Genomic DNA, 23,020 nt, shown 5'->3' with positions numbered 1-23,020 from the left:
CTTTATTTCTCATGAGGGCTTTTAACCTTGATTTTTTTAAAACCAGATTAATTTGCCACTGTTTGATCCTGCAATTTAAAGCACAGAAAAAGTAGGGAGGGTTTTTTGTTGTTGTTAGAACCTTGGTTTCCGATAACTTCCTGTGGCTTTTCCCCCCAAAGCCAGCAGTACTCTGCCCATGGCCTCTGAGACTGGGAGAGAGAACCATTGATTGCGAAGCTATCGCCTAATGTGCTCTCCTCATTCACCCCTGCCCGATGCTGTCAATTCTATGCCACTCACTCCAGACAGCAGGGGAGCCTTTCCCAGCGGCAAGTGCCCTGTTGTTAGCTTCATGCAGCGCTCTATAAAAGAAAGGGGCTGAGAGCCTCTGAAGCCATTTCATGATTCTTTTAAAGCCTTTGGGTCAAAACTATTGACACTAATTACCATTCGGCTGGATCAAAAGCCAAAGCCAAGATGGGACAGGCCAGGAACAGCAGTAATTCCCAGGGGCACTAAACCTTCAGTCTTTGTGGCTGTGATGGCAGGTCAAAGAGTGACCTTGATCAATTAACAGACGGTATTCAGCCATTGACAAGGAAAGGGCCAGATCCCCAGCTGATGTGATGCTACTTTGCATTAGCTGGGGCTCTCCCCTGTGGATTTCATTAGAGCTATGTCAATTTATAGCAGCTGCGGAGCCGTTAGCTCAGCCTCTCTGTTTCTGATGTTCATGTTCCCTCCCCTGCTATCCCAGCCGTCTCTTTCCAATAGAGCTCTTAATCCCCCCACCCAAGTCTTCCCTGCTACCTCCTTGCTCCTCACTGTGGACAATACCACCAACATGCCTATAACCTGCCCATCATCTTTGACTCAGGCCTCTCTAGGCCTTCCCATCTAGGCTATAGCTAAGTCTGGCAGATTCTTTCGGCAGAACGTCTCTACGGTACAGCCTTTCCTGCCCTTCCACGCAGCTACACCTCTTGTCCAGGTGCTCGTGGTCTCAATTACTGCAATAGTCTTTTTTTTTTTTAAGAGAAAAAAGAGGCGTCCTTGTGGCACCTGACAAATGCAGTCTTGCCCTATTCAGAATGCTGCCGTTGCAAAAGTAACTTTCCTAGCCCGACATTTTGACCATGTGACCCCTCGCTTTTCTTCCCTCTCCCTTCTCCATCGCATCAGACATGACCCCAGCCTCCATCGCTCAATTATTACATTTTCAAACAAGCACCTTCTTGCTTTCTCCCAGGCTACCTCTCCCCTGGAGCGCCCCATAAACATCCACAAAATTAATGCGTTACCCTCCTTCAAAACCCATCTTAAGACTTTCCTTCTCCAGGATCCCTGCGAAAAGCTTCACAATGGTTAGGCTGCCGGTGTGCTGAGACCACGGCCTGTCATACTGACCAACACTGTCTCATTGTTCCCTTGTACTTGCCCGTCTGTGTGTTGTGACCATCTGTCGTCTCTTCTTCTTCGATTGTCAGGTCTATGGGAGAAGGGACCTCTCTTTGCTCTGTATTTGTACAGTGCCTCAATGACGTCCTGCTCCATAACTGGTACTTCTAAGCTCTGTGGCAATATAAATAATAATAAATAATAGCCCACTTCACCTGTCTCCTGCCAGTACAGGCCACTTCCCTCTCAACCATCTTTCTTCTTTCTCCTGCAGCTCTCCAGCACCTGATCTGTTCAGTATTTTCAAGGGCTGGAAGGAATAACTAAGTCTAAACTTCCAAAAACTTTTGGAATTTTGCATCAAATTCCAGACCAGCCTTTTGTCCTTTCTCAACGTCCTCCTGGCCTAAGGGTCAAATTCTGTGCTTGTTAATCAGCCAAAGCTCCTATTATTATTTGTATTACAGTTGCATATTCAGGACCCAAACAAGAGTGAAGCCCCAATGCGCTAGGCTCTGTACATACCCATCATGAGATACAGGCCCTGCCCGGAGAGCTTATAGCTAAATAGACAGGACAAAGAATGGGAGAGGAACTGACTTGCCTGAAGTCACCCAGTAGCTCAGAGGCAGATCCAGGTCTCATGAGCCATGGTCCAATGCCCTTAGCCACCAGGTTTTACTTCCTTGCTATTTAAAGCATGGGGGGAGGAGGGGTGTTGTCTAGTTAAGGACCGACAGAAATTTCCCCTAACACAGAATATTCAAGGACAAGCGGCAGCTATTGCTGCAAAGAGCAATTTTTTTGCAACCTGCTCAATGAGATGTTCAAAATCCCTTTGCGAACAATGAGTGGGGCCCTACGTGGTGCAGAGGCCTTGGGCTGGTTCTCCGAACAGGGGTGACAGTCACACAATAGACAACACCCTTCACAGAATGGCTGCCACGGTCCCCGGAAGGATAGCCCAATGGCCAGGGCAATTCATTGCTTGGCCACGGACTACCTATGGGGCACTGAGCAAGTCACATATTCTCTCTCCGCTTCACTCCCTGATTTGTAAAATGAGGTCCTTCCCTCCCTCCTTGGCTAGGGAGAAGGTGGTGAGGTACCATGGTAACGGGGCTGCACGGGTGCCATAGGGAGCTATTGTGGCCTCTCTCTGTAAGGGGCTATTTAAACAGGATGCTCTGAAATAGATTGCAAAGCTGCAGAGAGCATCCCAGCTGCTTCATGCATTCCTCAGGCTCAGTTCTGGGGTAATGGGCATTTCTGCTGTGTGTTCTCCCTTCTGGGCTTGGGGAAGAGGGAGGAGTGCCTGCGCTTATCTTCCTTCTCTGTTTCCACTTCCATTGTTTTCCTCCCTATGTGTTTGTCGCCTGCTTCTTTTTACCCCTGTGTTGGCAAGTTTGTTCCTAAAATAGTCAGTGGCATCAAGTGCTCTCTTCCTGGATCTCACGCCGGACAGGCATGGCACGTGGCACGGCTTGTTATGAGACTCCCACCATTGCAAGGACAAGCAAACATCTCCTGAGGTTCCAACTAAACCTCCAATGGTTAAAAGGAGACTTCCCAGTGAGCTTCAGCCCTATAGAAACAGCTGGGGGACTACAATGCTGTTACTAGATCTCTAGACTTGCATCCATCTAGCAATTTTACTGGAAGTGCAATATTACAGCTCTTTTAAGAGATGGCCCCAAGCCAGAAGCTGGGTTCCAAACTCCAGATTTGGAACTGGACACAATATAACTCTGTAATGGGCAGCACCAAAATCCAGGAACTGAACAGAGGGATTTGAAATCGGAATCTGAACCTTCCCAGCAGCTGGGTGCGGTCTTTGTGGTCTTCCAGTTGAAGTTGAGCCAGGGTTTGCTTCAGGCTTGTCTGGTTTTTGTTAAGCTCTACAGATACAGTTACCACTTCAACTTGTGCCAATCAAGAAACACAATAGACAGACCGTTCGATCTTCATCTCTGAACTCTTTGGGACTGTTATTTTCAAATAGCTATAGCTAGCTAACTGTAGATCCATTTATCTACTAAACACATCCTCATTACTCAGATCTAAAGACTGTCCTAATGTTTTTCTCTACTAAACTGTTCAAATGAACAGCCAGCACAAAATGCTGTTTTATGTGTTGCATTTTACTCTTGCTTTCCTAACCAGCCATTTGTAGTAGGTGAGTGGCATTTCATTACAGCTGTTCAGTCCCTGGATTACTATTCATCTTGTTAAAAAGTGTTCTTTGTTTACATTGTTGTGGACAGTATAAATGTTTCTAAAGGACTCCTGCTATCATTTCATTAGACAGCGTCCACACATTGTGTAGTTTTATCTTCTCTGGTGGACTAGCCAGAGGCTTGTGAGGAAATAAACAAGAGCACAGATATTAGCACTGAATAAATGGGATCAGACAAGTCTTTCATGAGCTCGGCTCTTCCCGGGTAAAGACTTTACAGCTATGGATACTGCCTGAATTTAAGGAAGACGGCTGAAAACATGTTTGGTTGTAACTGGCTTTGTGACTTACAAGTCTTTGCATATGTAGGCAAAGCTAGAACCAAACAATCAGTAATAACGAATTCCTGAAAGACGCCTCTGAGATAGAGAGATCATTTTATCCATATAATTCGGAAACAGAGGAGCAAAAAATCTTTTAATGAATTCAGCGTGTTGTACTTTTATTATCTCCCACTGAGACAGCAATCGGGGAAGATGCTCCTCTCTCATTATTTCAAACCCTGGGGGCTTTGCCTTTGATTCCAGAGTGGGATCAACAATAATTGGTGATTATTAATGTGTAACTCACAAGAGCGTTCTTCTCCAGCACATGGCTTTTCCTTCTCATTGAATGTCCTCTTTCTGCCCTACCACCAGGCAAAGATTCAGAACTTCCTCCTTCCTTTCTCTCTCTCTCTCTCTCTTCAATCTGTGTGATAGCAGGCACTACTGTGATTATAGTGGTCCTACCATCAGAAGGTAGATCAGATTAAGATAGCATGGGAGTTGCCAGATGTGTAAGTGGTTGCTTTGGAGCTCCAAAGAGCATGGAACACTGAAGCAGATGCCTGTATGGTTTATAGAATCATAGGACTGGAAGGGACCTCAAGAAGTCGTCCAGTCCCCTGCACTCATGGCAGGACTAAGGATTATCTAGACCAGAGGTTCTCAAAGCCGCTTGTTTAGGGAAAGCCCCTGGTGGGCTGGGCCGGTTTATTTACCTTACATCCCTCGGCCCGCACTGCTTCCCGCAGCCCCCATTTGCCCGGAGCGGCGAACCATGGCCAGTGGGAGCTGCGATCGGCCGAACCTGCGGATGCGGCAGATAAACAAACCGGCCCGGCCCACCAGGGGCTTTCCCTGAACATGTGGCGGACCGGCTTTAAGAACCACTGATCTAGACCATCCCTGACAGGTGTTTGTATAACCTGCTCTTAAAAATCTCCAGTGACGGAGATTCCACAACCTCCCAAACACCAGTCCTGGCCTGCTATATCGCAACCCTGTACATATGTCGGTCTCCTCCTGAGATATCTCTACAGATAAACTCTGCCTTTGGGTGCTTTGAACACAGATTGAAGCCACATTAAGAAAGCCATTCTTGTCTCGTTGATTTCGTTTAGCTGGTTCAGATGCAAATTCATTAAATGACTGTGGCACTTGGTAAATATCCTTTCTTGGCTGTTAAAGGCAAGAGCGATAAGCCATAGAAAGTTGCTTTGTGGTTTATGTATTCGCCAACCCCTAGAGAGCCATCAGTGGAAATCTACCCATCATCCTCTGTTAACTCAGAACAAATTCACAGAGAGGCCTTTAAACTTCCAGTGACGTTTTAGAGACAATCCCCTAATCACCACAAATTGCTGGGAAGAGCTGCTTTAAAGTCATTGCCATCAATCTGGTTCTTATCAAGGCAACTCAAAGAGCTAAAACCACCTGGGATCATTTAGCAACACTTTAAAGAAGGCTGGCGTGTTGCATTACGTAAAAAAGGCCTCAGTTCCAAATATATATCTATTATATCTCGTGCACACAGGGCCCGATTCTGAATCACCCTGCCCCCCCCGGGCACTCATTTGCACCAGTGTCAAGTGCATGCAAAACTCTGTGGTTCTGCTTTGGCAGCACTTCACATCCTTTGCTGCACTCATGTTACATAGGAACACAAGGTGCAGAGCATCAGAGAACCAGGCCCACTATAGCCATGTCTGGAGAGCAATTGAATCCATCTCTTGATGGACAAATATGTCACGAAAGATCTAAAGCGGGTGAATTCAGATTCTATTCCCCACATTGCCATTCCAGAGAGGCAAGGTGGTCTATTCAGGACTCGTAGGTTGTATTCTTGCCTATGCCATTGACTCGCTGTGGGACCTTGGGTGAGTCTTCTTCATCCCTCTGTACCTTAGGGCTCGGTGACACAGAGGTATAGCGCAGAATAGCTATTGCGATTTCAATTCACACCCTGGCTTATCTCTCAATAGGTTCCCCATGTAGACAAGCCCTCGGTTTCCCCTTCTGCGAAGACGGGGTTAAAGATACCTATCTCCCCCACAGAGGGTTGCAGTGTACATTGGGCTTGGCTTTGAGCTTGCACCAGTGCAAATCAGGAGTGACTCTGACATCAGTGGAGGCACCCCAGGGTGCAAAGTGTGCGAGCTCAGTTGTCGTGAGCTCTTCGCGATCACCGCGTGAAAGGCACCACCGCAGCGCAGTTAATCATTTCATCTCTAGAGCAGCCACCACAGCTCGCTTGTGACCAGAGCAGGGCGGTGTGAGAAGCCAAGGGCTGATTTCTCCCTGTCAGGGAATGTCCGTCTAACCCAGTGGCCCATGTCCCCCTTTCAGCTAGGGCCCTGAGACTTCAAGCGGAATTGCAGGCGGAAATCAGGCGACAGCCGGGCACCCAATATTAACGGCCCGCTTAAGCATTTCAGCCTGAGGCTGTTGCCTGGTGATGATAATAACAGCAGACTTACTGAACGACTATTGATCGTGAGCCTCTGAGACAATCAGTGCCCGGGCTCTATGGGGCTGATGATTTTTCATCCCCGAAGCTGTTTGTCCTGGGGAGCGGGGCGGACACATCATGTTCACAAGCCATCCGCTGAGTTAAAGAAAAAAATCCAAATGGCCTCCTTGGAACTGGAATTTAAACAAATCAACACGCATGTGAATATAACGGCTTCACGGCAACCTATTTGCTCTCCTTAATGGCCACACCTCTGCCTCTCCCTGACGGGGTGGTGGTAACAAAGTGCTGGCGGGAATGTACGACTCACCTTTTCATGATAACAGCAGCCCCCCGGTGTGGAATTCACCCCATGCAGCGGGGACTCAGTGCAACGTTTGAGTCCCACCTAAGCCCTGTTTTGAGGAGAGAATAGGCCTTTCGCTGGGTGAATTTCAGCCTTTGAAGAACTGAAAGAGGTTCCCCCAGTCTTGGAGTTGGCTGACAAGGAAGGCGCACCTTGGCTGGTAGGGAGCCAGCCCCAGGTCTGACAGGTTAATGGTGGCACTGAACAGGGCGTAATGAGGCCAAAGACTCCCCTCTTGGTTCTTAGCCTCCAGCTGAGAGATCAGCTTAGTAGGGCTACTCTGGAGAAAGCCAGAAGGGGGTGGGGGCCTCCCGGGGTCCCAAGTAAAGCAGCTGCCACCTGTGGACTGTGACGGTCTCAGCTCAGGCCTTGGCTGTGATCACAGGCAGGTTACACTTCCACTTGGGTCTGACTGACAAACGAAATGCTCTGTAATAGCTAATGGCCTGCTACTGCTATGGGAATTGCGGGCACTTAGGAACAGCAGGACAAACCCCCTATGCCCCCCCCCCCCCTTGCTGAACGGCCACGGAGGGAACGAGACTGTCTCGGTCACATGGAACTGCTGGGAAGTGGGGACACAGACTGGGCGGGTGGGGGAAGACACAGGCACACACGACCAGCAGCAATAGCCCCACACAGGATGCAGGAGGAAAGAGGGGGGCAGCATGTCTAGGCAGCAGCTCCCAATTCCTGGGCAACCTCAGGGTATTTGGGTTCCTGTCAGGGCCAGAAGTCCACAATGAAGAGGCAGCAGCAACAGTTGGAATGAATGATTGCGGGGTTGGCTTAGCATCTCAGAACCATCCTCTAGGTTCAGTTCTGGACAGGGTGGGAGGGGAGCCGTAACCCCGGTTTTGCCCATCCATCTGGGAAAAGGATCCTTGTCTAAACCCGGGAAAGGGGCTGAGGTCATGGGGAAAGGGTTTGGGCTGGTACTGATGGCTGCTGGAAACAGGACAGTGGACCAAATGGACCACAAGTCTGATCTGGGGTGGCAGTTCCTACTTTGCCATCTGTAACAAAATTACCCTTTGTATGAACATCAAGCCCGTTTTCTGATGCCTGCAGCAGCCACAGAAAACTGCTTTGCATTTCTACCCGGCTGAATTTCACATCGAATTCTGTTCTTTTCTTTTTATAATTGAGGTCTAAACGTCAGAGGAGTGTTAATCATCCAACATTTCATCTAGTAGCAGGAGAGGAACCAATACAGAGCAGGGACTTCATCTGCCTTGGAGCTTTCAGAAGTCGCTCCTGCCATACTGGCTACAAGAGAAACTCCCTTTGAAGTGAGTTTTCATGGAGGCTGGTTCACAGCTTCGATCTAGCAGCTTTTCTCAGGCTTAGGACAAAACAGTCTGTATTTATGAATATACAACAATAATAAAAGGCCGGACCCTTTCATTCTCAAAGGAATCTTCCCTGAGTAAGGACTTGCTAAGAAAAGCAGGCTCTGTCCCACTCCTAATGATTCTGCAAATAAAAATATTAATTCTTTGCACTCCTACAGCTCATCGGCTTTCAAAGCATTTCACAAGCATCCATTAAGCCCCACCACATCCCTGTAACATAACTGAATCTGATTATGTATTATCCCCATTGCACTGATGGGAAAACTGAGGCACAGAGGTGGTTAGTGACTTGCCCCAGGTCACACAGCCATTCCGTGGCTCCTCTAAGGAGCAAGTTCTGTTTCCAGCTTTGTTGAACTGATTGGCAATGCTGGATCTTGGAATGAAACCCAGTGGAAATCAGGAGTGACTCTGACATCCGTGGTGACACCCCAATGTGCAAAGTATATGAGCTCAGTTGTCGTGAGCTCTTCGCGATCACTGCGTGAAAGGCACCACTGAAGCGCAGTTAATCATTTCACCTCTAGAGTAGCCACCACAACTCAGCCGCCCAGCTCGATTCTTGATAGCTCTCCAAAGCCATTCCACCTCTGTGCCTTAAAGCATGTTCCTTAAAGATGGACTTTCACAGGGGAGCAAACTGGAGGTTAGACAATGTTTGGGCCAACAGAAGTATGAGCAGCCAATGTTCCCTGTGCTCTTATGGAAGATGTTAGTGCTTGGAAAAAGGGGCTTAATTTTGCTTCGTTACATCAATGAGAATTCAGGGTAACTCTATTGACCTTAGAGACAAGGTGGGTGAGGTCATATCTTTCATTGGACCCACTTCTGTTGGAGAAAGAGACAAGCTTTCAAGCTTACACAGAGCTCTTCTTCAGGTCTGGAGGTAAGATCTTACCTCACCCACCTTGTCTCTCTAATGTCCTGGCACCAACACGACTACAACAACACCCACAAACAATCTATTGACTCGAGTGGTCCAGGGTATGTGGGAGCAGAATCTGAGTCATTCTCCTGACACGTTCAGTCATGTGGCCTCCCAGTGGAATGATGTGAAGGAAGCCAGTTGGCTGGGAACAAGGGAGCCTATTGGCTGAGATGGGGGGGGGGGAGCCCTTGTTTGAACACAAATAGCCTCTGCCCTTAGCAAATGGGGTAAGATAAGAACAATTGGTGCAAGGACTTTTTGTTCTGAGTGCACAGCACTACCACAAAGGGGTCCTGGTACAAGACGGGGGCCCCTGAGTTCTAGTGTAATAATTTAATATGAAAAAAGCCAGCGGTGAATGGGCTGGAGCGTGACATCTGGGAACGCTTTTCCCCACAAGGAATTCCCGGAGACAAACACGCCAAGGCACTTTACAGGTAAAGCAAGGCGCTTACGGGATTGGCTGGCAAGTGGAGGGGCCCCAACACCAGCTGGGAGATGGATCGTCCCCACGGGCCGCAGCTAACTGAAAAATGCCTTCTCCAAATGGTTTCCGATTTTAAACAATAAGGGTTGAGCGTGGAGAGCAGAACCTGTGGGTAATGACTAGGCAACAAAGGATCAGATGGGAGGCAGGTCAGGCCTAGAGGGAACCATCAACTGGAAGCTCACCAATGTGATTGGACATGTAATGGGAGGTTTAATGGGTTGTCAGTGCAGGGGCCCTGTGCCGCAAGGCGGGATCTCAGCTCAGGCATTGGGGAACTGGCTGGATGCAGTAAACATGCTGCAAATCACTCGCTCCACCTCTCACTCCACCTCTCCTGACCGGATCCAAATCCCCAAGCTAGCAGTCACGGGGCTTGATTAGCCCAGCAAAATGCTAGAGTCGATGCAAGAGGCTGTCAAGCCGCAGCGTGGGAGACTTTACTGCTATTTGGAAAGCATGACAGGTAATTAGGGGCTGTAACTGACTAGGGAGCTCCCACCTTATTTGGATTGCTCCTGGTAAACAGAGCCTGGGAGCATCTGCAGCCACCTGCATTAGGCAAATTCCAGCGCAAAGGAATGCTTGCTAATGAAACCTCCTGAGGGGCAGGGACAGATCCCCATCCAGACAATCTCCTGTCTGTGTCTGATGTCAATAGACTCCTCCATGTAGGACCCAAGCTGCCTGCAAGAAGCAGGGCCGGCTCCAGGCACCAGCGCAGGAAGCAGGTGCTTGGAGTGGCCAATGGGAAGGGGTGGCACGTCCGGGTCTTGGGTGGCAATTCGGCGGCGGGTCCCTCAATCCCTCTCGGAGGGAAGGACCTGCCGCTGATTGCCACCGAAGAATGAAGCAGCAGCCGTAGAGCCGCTGCCAAAGTGCCACTGATCGCGGCATTTTTGTTTTTTTTCTTCGCCGCTTGGAGCTGGAGCCAACCCTGGCAAGAAGTCACGGGTTACCTGGCATGCCTGATGTGCCAGGCCTTTGAAGAGGCAAGTGTGACGTTCTCTGATTAAAATATGACCATATAGATCAGTGTTGCAACCGCTGTTATGTATTTGCAGCAAATCTTGTACAAAGGTTGTCAAGTGAGGTGTCTGTGAAAAGATTATGATTTGCTGGTTATGATTATGCCATCCGTATGCATGTATCACTTTTGTATTTGAAGTATAAGTATTGGCTCTATACTTGGGTTTCAAATGTTTGCTCCTGGGATACAGCCCACAAGGTAGCTAGCCAGCACAACTTGGAGGGACTATGCAAATTGAGTGGCCCATCGAGAGGACATTTAACTGACAATGGACCATGGGAAATGTCCATCTACACTTAATGAAATTTCCTGCTGTGACTAGATGAAATGCATGGACATGGGACTTGCCCATGCAACTCCAAACTCCATCTTGTTGCTGTAATTTTCCACAGTAAGAACAATGGGGGAAAAGCTAAAAGGCCCTGGAAAGGAAACTCCTCCATCCTGCTCCAACCTCTAGCCTTCCCAAGCCTCTGGACTATGAACTTATACTAATGGGAGCATTCTAACCAAGCGACTGAGGACCTTCCAATGATTTGGAAGCAACCAGAGACTTATCAAGCCTACAGCTTATTCCATCACTGCTACAAGCTTGAACCAAGAACTTTGCAATTACTATATGTATTTGATTCCTTTAACCAATTTTAACTTTCACCTTTCTTTCTTTCTTTCTTTCTTTCTTTCTTTCTTTCTTTCTTTCTTTCTTTCTTTCTTTCTTTTTATGAATAAACCTTTAGATTTTAGATACTAAAGGATTGGCATCAGCGTGATTTTTGGGTAAGATCTAAGTATATATTGACTTGGGTGTGTGGCTGGTCCTTTGGGATCAGAAGAACCCTTTATTTGATGAGACTGGTTGTAAAGAACCACTGACCTTTAAACCCAGTGTTTTCGGTGGTAATACAAGGACTGGGATGCCCAAGGTGTAACCAGGCCTCAGTGGGTCACAACTCAGGATGCCAAATTCAGGATGAACTGCTGAGAAATAGGGCAGGTACACCCCCAAGGCTGGTGGCTAATCCCTCATAGGATATACCAAACCAGCAACAAAAGTAAACTCCTGTTTTTGGCTAACAAGAAGTCATAAAAGCAGTTTTCTTGGGCATTCCAGTTCTTGGGCAGGGAGGGCTCTGAACCACCCTGCACCGGCAGTGGGATGGACTGGGTCACCAAAGAGATCCTGCCCATCTCTGGACTCTGAGTTTCTGAACCTCTCAGCCGTCGCGCTACGTGTCCGACAATAGCGGAGATTCATCTATTTCAAAAAGGTCCTGGGGCGCAAGGGAGGGCCAGAGACATTGACGGTCTGGAGTGGCGAGAGAGCCATGGGAGTATGGGAGGGTTGTGTGGAGTTAGGGAAGAGAGGGACGGTGCATGTACAGACTGTGACAGCTATGACTGCAAAAGTTTCTGAGACATACTGAATGCTGATGTGAGCAACTGCAACTCCATTCCCTTCAGTGGAGCTGCAAATGCTTGTGCCAGTGGTGAGTTTGGTCTGATAATAATTATAATTAATTAATGGAGATATCCTATCTCCTAGAACTGGAAGGGACCTTGAAAGGTCATCAAGTCCAGCTGCCTGCCTTCACTAGCAGGACCAAGTACTGATTTTGCCCCTGATTCCTAAGTGGCCCCCACAAGGATTGAACTCACAACCCTGGGTTTAGCAGGCCAATGCTCAAACCACTGAGCTATCCCTCCTCCCCCATGGGTGGATGTTATGGAGCATTTTCAGTCAAGATCAATAAAGTTCAGGGGCTGCTTTATCCCTAAAGCATCCTGTCCCCGCTATCAGGAGCTCTTCAGTTTGCTAAACTGGGCTGCAAACCTCAGGAGAACAGGCTTGCTGGTGAGATTGACAGCACTTCTGCTTTGAGTCCTGGACTGATATTCGGAAAGCATGATAGGGAATAGGTTTTCTCATGGCAGCCAGTCTCTTCCATATTTATCTGGATCTGAGCAGTGCCAGGGCATGCAGAAGTGAAAGAGGAGCAACCTTTTCAGAGCCTCCAGAAAAGGTTTGATTCTAGAAAGGGACAATGGTTCAGGGCAGGGCAGAGTTTTTATCTGATCCGAACCCACTGGCCCATCTCTAATGGGGATCAACATCTAGGCCAATAAGATTCTCTTCCTTTAAAAAGTCACCAAAGGAAAGTAACGTCAGGGGAATAAGGATAAACTTCCATATCTCTGCAGGAAAATCAATGTCACTAGTCAGACGCCTCCGTGTTTACAAGGCAAATGCACACTGCACCAAAGAAAATATGATGCTTCCGATCGCAATCGCTGTTCTGCAGAGACTCATTCTGACAAAGCCTGGGTGATTTGTTCATTTCGTTACTAGGTAGCACTACCCTTGGATGCCCAGTTTAGCAATTTACCTCCTCTAAGGAGCTACTGCGTGGCAGAAGGAAAATAACTCCAACAATCCCAGGCAGGGAGTGGTAGGAAATCAGTTTGTAACTCATGTCTCCAGTGGCAGAGGCTTCGGGGAAAGCTATAGAAGGCTGGGTTTGGCCATTCAGCCGGTTTGGGGCCAGATTGTGGTAGCTTTACGCACAGCTAGGAATGCCTTGCTCCACGGGTATTCCCGATGGAAACTCACAATGCCAGCGGCTATTCGGTACGAGGCAGGGTACTGCAGCACGGCCCTCAAGGGTGTATTTTTTATACGACGGAGCAGCCGTGAAGGCTAGTGAATCTGAGACTGCTCACTACAGAGGTCAAGAAATCTAGGGCTGGATTGCCTCCCCAACCCCAGACACACTCGGGAATACTGCTTGTCTCCTGCAGGATGAAGCGTTCTAGCAGGAGGGGTATGGAGACAGGTGAGAGATTGGGGAGTAGCTGGACAATTCAATGGCATATCTGGCTGTCTTGTGCCAGAGCTGGCTATTAGTTTTATGTCTCTTAGCAGCAGCGACGTCTAAACAGTGATTACCATGACAAAGGCCTCTCTGTTCATGAGCTAGCAAGATCTACGGACGCGTTGTGTAATAACAGCAGCTCGCCACTTTGTCATAACGTTCCAGGGCTGTAAACGTGAGGGAGCTAAAACGCCCGGAACCCCGCATATGTCAGCTACTGAAAGAGGAAAACCATCTCAGGGAGGGACAGTACGAGGCAGGGGGAGCCGGCCACTTTGAGGCCTTGCCGTTGGTGCATTAGCTGCATAATACACCGTGAGGCTTTATCGTCCCTCCGGTGCGGTGATAAATGCCTGCAGTCAGCAGTGTGCTCGCTGCTAGAAGAGCGTCGAATGAATGCACCAAGGCTCTGCGTGACGAACTAGCTGCTTCACTGAACATACATCTGCTCTGGCTGGATGTCTGCGTGGCACTCACTGAACACTGGAAAGGCATCCTATCGTACCATAGCCTGGGACTTGGGGAAAACCGGGGATGGTGGATTCAGGGGCGGGACTTCTACTGTTTCAATGCCCACAGGGGGTCCTCTTGGGGCTTTAAGGACAGCATGTGGTATGGGGCATATACTATTATTACAACAGCACCTGGAAGCTCCAATCAAGATCAGGGCCATATTGTGCTAGGTGCTGGACACACACCTAGTAAGAGGCAGTCCCTGCCCCAAAGAGTTTGTCTGAATAGACAAGGAGAGGAGAGAGGAAGTACTTTGATCCTTGTTTCACAGGTGTGCTTTGTGGATTGAGTGACTTGCCTGGGGTCACACCGGGAGCCTGTAGCAGAGCTGGGAACCACCAATCGCTTGAGTCCCACCCCAGTGCCCGAACCACAAAGTCCACCTTTCTTGCTTTGCTAAGCCCCAACAACGGCCTCAGCCCTTCCCAGCCCACCCCCATCCTCCAGGAGGTCAGGCGCATTATAGAGACCTTAGCTAAGCGTCACAGCATGCCAGTGAGCTACAGGACTAAATAGGGAAGATGAGGTAGGATGGAATTATGTGACTTGCCCAAGGTCACGCAGTGGCAGAGCCGAGAACCAGGAGTTCTGATTCCCAGGCCCATACACTAAGGAGGGAAGGCCGGCTGACTGGCTACATGACATGTGCAAAACCCTGAGGCTTTGTCTAGACTCAGGGGAAAGGCATTATTTACAATCCTGTTCACTAACCCCTCTGAATTAAACCGGGCTTTGCCCCTAGCACAGACACAGTTTAACACCTTTTACCCTATGGTAACTGGCCAGGGTCAGGGGTCAGCAACGTGTCTACACGGCATGGTAAAAATTTTGAGGTCCGTGGAAATTTTTCACAAAATTGAATGACTGAATGACGTTGACCCGCACCCCCCACCCCATGTCCGTCACTAAGTACAGTAATTTTGTCATGTGTCCATCACGCAACATGGTAGTACCGACCCCTAGCCAGGGTTGACCCTAGGGGGTTGGCGGAGATCTGTTAGATCACTGGGTCTCAACCTTTTCTCATTTGCAAACCCCTACAAAATTTCGAATGGAGATGCGGACCCCTTTGGAAATCTTCAGACATAGTCTGTGGATCCCCAGGGGACCACGGACCACAGGTTGAAAGCCATTCTTCTATAGTAACGACAACCTTTCGCAGACCCCTTAGACATGGTCCGCGGACCCCAGGTTGAGTACCCCTGTGTTAGATGTATTTACAGCCAACGCTTTAGAGTCTTTGGCCACATCAGCTTCCACTGGCGGTGAGCGTCTCCTTGCTGAACAATAGCATTGATTCTTGCGGGTGGGAGGGGTTATTATTTCGGCAATAGATTCTCAACCGTTTGTTTACTAAAATGAGTTTTACTGACCAACGGCTCCCGTTAGGAACAGCAGTGGCTTCCCCAGGGCTGAAGGTAGCTCCTGTCTTTCAGGCCCTGTCAGTCTGCATCAGGGGTCCCGAACCTTTGTGTTCAGATCAACGGATTGAGAGTACTTTGTGTTGGATTAAGATTCACTTAGTAGATGGGACCAACAAATCTCTATTCAGGCACTAGTCTCAGCAAATAGTGATCAATTACTTGCAAGTGGGAAGCTAACAAGGATGATCCTATCACAGTCACCTCCAGCACCAGACAGTACAGCTTCGACCTCCCTTTGTTACACAAACTTATTGATAACTTTTGTTATCTCTTCTTATTCCTATGCATTAGCCTCTCATTTCCATGTTAACTCTCCCCCCTATCAGTACAGGTTTAGTGTCAGTTCAAACCATCTTTCTAGACTTTTAGTTACTTCATCTTTTCTCTTTCTTTCTCTCTCATGATTGCTCTGCGATTCCTTACACCTGTGCAGTTCTACCTACGCTCACACTGTTAAATGGTATTGGAACAGACGCTTAACAGTCACAGCCGGCTTCTGTCTTTCTAGGGTGAAATATCCCTTCACTCCCAACTCTTTGCCGTGGGCTAAGTAATAGGAAGGTGCAAAGCAAATGTCCAGAGCCCGGAGAGAAGCGCATCACCTTGTATCCTCCCGCCCGCTGCATGCTAAGGGGGAAATATGTGGAGCAGAGGCCCACGCACAACGGTCAGACCAGAGAGAAGTGGGCAGGTAACTCCCCTCTCACTAGCCTTGTGTAAATCAGGAGTAACTCTGTTCATTTCAATGGAGTTATGCTAGTGTAAACGGGAGGCAAACCAGGCACAGGCTTTTTGGGCACAGAGCAGCGGGGATTTAACTCAATGCCGTATTTTAATTAAGGGCAAATTTAATCTTTGGAAGGTGATTTATTTCCACGTTGAGATTGCCTGGATTTTACCAGCACTAACCCCATCCAGCCCTCACTTCTGGCTAGCCGATGTTTCTGACCACACTAGGCATTTCGTAGAGGTGCGTCTGAGGATAACAGGTGATCAGGTAAACTCCCAAGCTCAGTGTTTCTGAAGGCAAATCTTGGGCCAAGTCTCGGCTGGTGTTAATCTGCATCCTCCACTGAGGTCTATAAAACTGTACTGATTTACACCAGCTATCTGGACCAGGGGTGTCTTTTTATTTTATAATAAGAGTTTCTAATTCTCTCTTGTTATTTAAGCCCTCCTATAAAGTCACCCTGCTGCCCAGATTGGATAATTTCTCATGGCCTACTCCCGGGCCGGGTGCCTTGTGAAACTGGACCGAGATGGGATGCAATGGGAGGCAGCAGATCAAGTAGGAGATGCAGTTTGTGTTATTAAAAGGGAAAAAACTTATTTTCAATATTTTTCAGTGCAATGAGCTGAGTAAATCAGGCTGAGGCGGGTGCTCTTAGCATAGGATCTGTTGGGCAGGGAGGCAAATGACAGCTGGGACATACTTGAAATTGACAGTACCTAAGGCCCAGTCCTGCAGGGAACACTCACAGTGGAGTCAATGGGCATTTTCCCTGAGGAAGCAATTCAGGATCCATCCCTAATATTGAGAGAGAGAGAGAGAGAGAGAGAGAGAGAGAAGAAATGGGTTCCTACACAGCTTATTTCTAACAATGACGGATTGGTAATTACAGCCCAGGCTTGCAAACACAATATTCCCAGGTGGTTTCAATAGATTAGTCACGGTAATAAGCACTATATTAGGTAGTGCATATGTGCAGAATCGGACCCCCAAGACTGGATCCTGAAGTGAACACATTCTATAGACTGATCCAATCACTGGTCAAATGAATGGAAAGACTTTGTCTTTGGGAGCCGGATAAGGCTCTTTATGAACTACAATATATTTAATAACTTAGCCCCTAACCCAGCTCTACTGAAGTCAAACGAGAGTCTTGCCATTGATTTCAGAGTGTGTTGGGTCAGGGTCATAGAGAGAGAAAACACTGGAGGTTGCAGTTTTCCGCAGTGGACGTATCCAGGGATACTGGTCACACAAATGACTTCAGCTTGTTTGTGTATCTTGAATCGTTATTACATTTATTGCTATCTTTAAGCATCTGAGGAATTGTGGAGTTCAGGCTAGTAGCACAAACCAGAGCAGCATTTGGTAGGTTCTGACTTTTTATCAGCTAATCCCTTCCACACTACAGCGTGACGCAGCCTGGCTTCCATTAGCCTTGCAGCATCATTAGATTTTGTCCTCTGATTTGAGGTTTACTTAGTCATCAGGCTGGATCAGTATTTGGATGGAAACCTTCTCAGAAGATGGGTGCTGAGTCCTGACTGAAGTCCAGCTCCTTTTCAAGTGTTTTAAGATGGGCACCCCAAGAATGGCGCCACCTAGAATCATGAGTGACTTAAAAATGTAAGCCATACACAGCCCTGATCCTGCTTTGAGATTGGCATTTTTGAACCCCTCTGCCCATATGGCACCCCATTCATATCAGGAGAGCTCTGCATGGACTCCAGACTGCGCCCTGCCACTTCTCAAAGCAGGATCAGGGCTTTAGCCCCAGATCCTCAAATGTACTCGGGTGCCTACGTGCCATTGATTTTAACGGGAATTAGCTCCCTAACTACTTTTGAAGATTTGGGCCTTAGTCTGTATTTGCCAAGATATTCTTTTGTCTCCTTTCACCCAGACAGGAAAACAAATTTATGATGGCACAAGGACAGAGATGTTCATATCATATTGCCACATCGGACCAATGATGTCGGAGCAAAACAGGGGAAAATGACGAGAAATGAAAATCCATAAACATTCTTTAAAAATCCCCCAATAACTTGAGCATCCAAGTGAAACCAACATGCACAGAGCCAGAATACTAAATGGGAACAAAATGAGTTTTTCAATGGGAATAAATCAAAAACTGGAGCCCATGCCTCTGGGAAGCTGGCCCAGATCTGCAGGACGGGAGAGTGTGTGTGTGTGTGTGTGTGTTTTATTAGATCTTGTTCTTATCATTAGGTAGATCGCAGAGAATGACACTTGCAGGAAGAGGGCTTCGTTAAAATGAAATTAACAAAACAAATTAAAGGCCATGGGGGGAGGCTGCAAATCACAGGGGAGGACTGTGAGCCGTCTGCTCTGGCTGCCTCTGTAGTGTAGATGCTGCAGGGGAGTTACAGAGAAATATTGTGACATTAAAATGCAAACTGCAGTGAGTAACCGAAGCGGCACAGAATTCTCTGTCGACCCAGGCAGTGTATTTACTTGATCTGTGTCACAGCTGCTTGTTAATTAAAACAGGAATAAAAAATGACGCCTGACAGAGCTACAGCTCCGGAGCATACTGGGGAGTGTCAGAATGAATCCAGAGCGCTTCTGCCAGCATTCACGGGGTTAAACCCTTCCTATGTGGAGCAAAGCACACGTCCCCTATGATTGGCATCTTGCCGAGCCTGATTCTGATCTCACGCTGGTGTCAATCAGGAGGAACTCCAGTGAAGTCAATGGTGTTACCCTGGGGTAAAACTGGTGCAAAAGCTCCTTGAATAACCAGGGGCCAAATCTTGGAGGGCTTTCTCACTCCTTGAGCAAAATTCCCACTGACTTCAAAGGGAATTTTGCCTAAGCAAGTGGAGACTAGACACTAACTGAAGTCTTCAGATTTGGGCCCTCAGAGAAATCAGCAATACCGAAACCTGCCTTGCCTCCAGACCTGCCCAAGTGCTGCAGACACACATCAAATATACGAGACAGATTGGAAGCTGAACCGATTTCTTCTCACTATATAAAACCCCCACACGCTTAAAGACAAGACAGACCCAAGCTTTGAATCTGGCTCTGGATTTGCATCAGAAGCTGGACTTCAGAATTTCCGATCTGGAGTTCTGGTCTCCAATGTATGTCACAGGGGGCACATCGATGTCACCTGCTCTAGGTAGGCGAGTTGGAGTTTTCCCATAAAAAACAGGACTAGGCTGGGTAAAAAGAACGCCCGCGTGGAATAGGATTGGTTTGCTGTAGAGCCGTGTAGCAAGGGGAGATGAGAGGAGATGGGAAGTGCAGCAGATGTAGCTGTCATGTGCGCAGCAAGAGCTCAGCTTGCAACCTGCCAGTGTCCCAGGAGGGGAGAACACTGTATGGGGGGGCATGTGTGGTTCGCCCACATGAGCCTAGCACTTGAGGGCCATGGGAGCTGTGCAGGGGTCAGCTCACGCCAGGAAGGACAAGCTGAGCCGTGCCGTTCAGTTCACAGGGGCTGGAGACTTCCTGGTTCCCTTGGAGGTTTGAGGGGGACAAACAGACTTGCCAGGAGATCTCCCCACAAGCTCCAGGGAATCCCCTTATTATCCTGGAGGCTGCCGGGGGGAAGGCTCTTGTGATGGTCGGGACTCGGGAGGAGGGAGATGCTATTGTTGGGGTGGGGATGAGGGCGTGCCAGGGGGGATGGGCTGCTTGCCGGCTTCTTCTCTGGGTGAACAAACTTCAGTCCAGCCGCATTCCCATTCCCCAAGCAGGGGCTGAAGTTTGCAAACACATCTGGCCTCAGAGATGGGAAGCTTCACACAGCTCTAGGGAAAGGCCTGTGTCCGGGGCTATTGCAAACCTCTCCTAAAATGCCACAGAGAGGGGATCTTTCACTTCCTCCTTTCCAGCCCCAAAGGGACCGCCGGGTTAACATCTCATCCAAAGACTAACAGCCGTCTAGTCCTGCACCAAGTGCCGGGGCTGGGTAGGAGCCCAACCACTGAGGCAGGGGTGAGACCCCTGTGGCACTGAGGGGGAAGTCCCATTAGCTGAGCTACAACATAACTGAGCCCTAATAGGAGACAGCATCCCACAGAACTGCTTTAACCCTTTCACTGCGGGCACTTTGCAGATGGCCAGACAAAGGAATTCACAGGAGGACATGTACCGTGTATGCGTGCCCAGGACTGCCTCAGCATGCAAACTGCACCCACACCCTCTGTTAAAAGCTCCATGTCACAGAAGAAATCAGCACTGAAAGAAGCAACGATTATGCATGCTGAATAAATGGTAAGGAGCGTCATGCATACCCCTTGGCCTGGCCCTTTTACACCAGTGCACACTGGGTGTCAAACGCTGCCCTTCAGACCCCTTTGCGCCTGCACCAATGATGACACAAGGGGAAAGGTCACAGAGGCTCGGGGCTCTACGTTCACATCTTGGCTCTTCGCTGGCTCACTGGGCAACACGTGTAACTTTGCTGTACCTGAGTCTCCACGGCTCTGGAATGAAGATAAGAGCCAGGTGCTGCCTGACCTGGAAGGTGGGTGCATGGGATGTCTGTCAAGGGCTTGGAGAGCCTTAGATCAAAGGCCGTATAGAAGTCTGGCACACTATGTTCCTCTATCATGCCCTGTGAATGGGAGTCACTCCACAGGCATCCAGCAAGGAGGGGACCCCCTTGAATGCACAACCAGCTGCAGGGCAATGTAAACCCCAAAGGTCCACCCCTGCATCAGCTGTGTGCCCCAAACTCCCAAGATCTTCTATGGGAGCTTAGCCCGGGTGCGAAGTGCTTTGCTGTAAAATCTCTTTATGATCAGTACGGCCAGCTTGTCAGCCCGCTGCCCAGGAAACAAAATCCTGCAGCTGGGGAGGGACAGGGCTAAAGGTGAGATTTCTTTGTCGAGATTCAAGTAGCGGTGTAGAGGAAACTTGAAATCTCAAGCCGGGGAGGCTGGATCTAAACTCTCTGCACGCAGGAGAGGGGATGTTTGCTTGTCCCAGTGCATGGGGTTTATCTAAACCCACCCCCCACGCCAGGCTCGGAGTGGCCTGGCCCAACAGTACAATCGTTTTGTTTTTTTCCTAGGAAATATTTTACTAGTGGGAAAAAATTGTTGCTCAAGCCAGGACTCTGTCTGGGCGGGGACTGGTTATTCTAGAAAGTTGGTCTCCAGCTTTTTTTGTTCCTTAGGTTCTTGCCAACCCCATTGCTCCCACCTGTGAATCCCACCTTAGTGGCCTCTGCTCAGAGGAGAAGGCCAGGAGCACCTGGCAAGGGTTTGAATAAGGACCCGATCCAACACCCAGCGAAGTCAAAGGACAGACTCCCAGCGATTTGGATGGGCTTTGGATCAGGCCCTACAGGGGACTTGTTGCTAAAGTGAGTTCTCCTGGGGGACTTGGAAGCAGTTGCAATGGCTGGTGTGCAAAAGTGTCATAGCCCAGAGCACATTCTGTCTGTCCATTTGTCCCTCACCTCCACTGACTCAGACACACACACCCCCTCTCCGTCTCCCCACCCACGTCTTTTGAAAATTCAGCTAAAGCTTAGAAATCCCAGTCTGGTTTTTAAAGCCACTGTCCCCGCCCTCTTTTCTCAAAGGAGCACAGTCAAGAATCCCAGGGAAGCCAGGGCCCTGTCCTGGGTCAGGGTGCCAAGGCCCACGCGGGGGCCGGGCCATGCTCACTTACCCGGGAGTGGCACTGGAAGCCGAAGTACACCACCACGATCGTCGGCAGCAGCACGACGGCAAAGATGGTGACCACCAGGAGCAAGTTCACGAGGAAGACCAGCGAGTTCGTGGCGACGATCAGCAGGGTCCAAGCCCAGCAGCAGCAGGTGCTCCGGGGCTCCAGGGGTAGAAGCTGGTCGTCCATGTCGTAAGGAGGGAGGCCGGGGATCATCCGGGACGTGTCAGACAGATTGTCCACTTCAAAGTCCTCGATCTCCTGGTCGGACATTCTCAGAGGAGTTTCTTTATCCCTCCTTCCCTTGTTCCTTTTTCCTGCCTTTGCTGTTGGCCACGAACCCGAGTGTGGAGCTCTGGGACTTTCCTTCCTCAGCCAGAAGCCAGCAGAGAAGGGCTAGCCAGACAGCATCAAAGACCCTAGAGATGGAATGGCCCTACTGGGCCACCTGCTGCACCCCAGCCCGGCCAGGGCAGGGTCATGCCCTGCAGTATATTCCCCAGCACTGCCTCTCCTCTAGTCTTAGAACAGAGCTGCACCTGCTGGAAGTTGGGTCCTGAACCGGCTACAGGCTATCGCTTTGGATGCAGTAGTTCCTTATTTTCCCTTGCACGCTCTCTCTGTCTTCTGGGGCTCTTCCTTGTGGGAATACGGTCCCAAGGAGTTCCCAAGAGTTTCTGTCCTAGCCTTGATATGCTGCACAGCTCCGGAGATCGCCTATTTTAGCCTCCTCTTACAGCTTTCAGCATGTCCTGCTGGCTAAGAGTATCGGGCCCAGGCCCTTTCCGAGACTGGTCCTTGACTCTGAATCATCTATTGTTGGCCAGTATCCCAGACCCAAGGATTTACCCAACTTCCTTCCAATGGGCGTGCCTGGTTAAAAGAACAAACGGGAGCTGCTTCTCCCTCGTCCTGTTGGAAACCCTGCCCGCGCTGTGCAGTGCTGAAAGCAAAGAGACACACGCTGACTGGAGCAGCGTGTGGGGTTTCGGTGCACACAGCTGTCTGCACTCACAGGCACCAGACAGGAGCAGCGTCTTCCCTTCCGAGCTGTGCAATACTGCACTGTTCACAGTGCCGGCTCTCGAGCGGTTTTATCAGATTGCCTTCCTGTGCGAGCCAATCCTTTGCAGTTTGTTTCTCCACCCCAGCCACTTAGCACACAGCGCCTGGGTACCACGCTCTCCCCACCTTCCCAGGTCAGGATGGTCTTTTTTGACATTGAACTCGCTCTGTCCTCAACTCTCCGGCCACAATTTCTTTGCAGCTAGAAGACTATGATACTGTAACAGACGATAATCATTGCACCTCCTAGACAGGGATCTCAGCATGCTCTGCA

The 23,020-nt window shown here is 49.1% G+C and overlaps 1 protein-coding gene across 1 annotated transcript in view; it reads right to left on the bottom strand.

Annotated features, from left to right (window-relative positions):
* TMEM88B (transmembrane protein 88B) overlaps positions 1-22,780 on the bottom strand; it is a 41,019-nt gene extending 18,239 nt beyond the window's left edge. Inside the window, exon 1 of the mRNA XM_054009277.1 lies at positions 21,685-22,780. Coding sequence (XP_053865252.1) covers positions 21,685-21,954 — 270 coding nt within the window. The 5' untranslated portion in view covers positions 21,955-22,780. The remainder of the gene's footprint in view (positions 1-21,684) is intronic.
* Between the last annotated feature and the right edge of the window lie 240 nt (positions 22,781-23,020).

Source organism: Malaclemys terrapin, chromosome 19, assembly GCF_027887155.1.
Source record: "Malaclemys terrapin pileata isolate rMalTer1 chromosome 19, rMalTer1.hap1, whole genome shotgun sequence".
Classification (NCBI taxonomy): Eukaryota; Metazoa; Chordata; order Testudines; family Emydidae; genus Malaclemys; species Malaclemys terrapin.
This window is presented reverse-complemented; position numbering and strand designations above follow the sequence as displayed.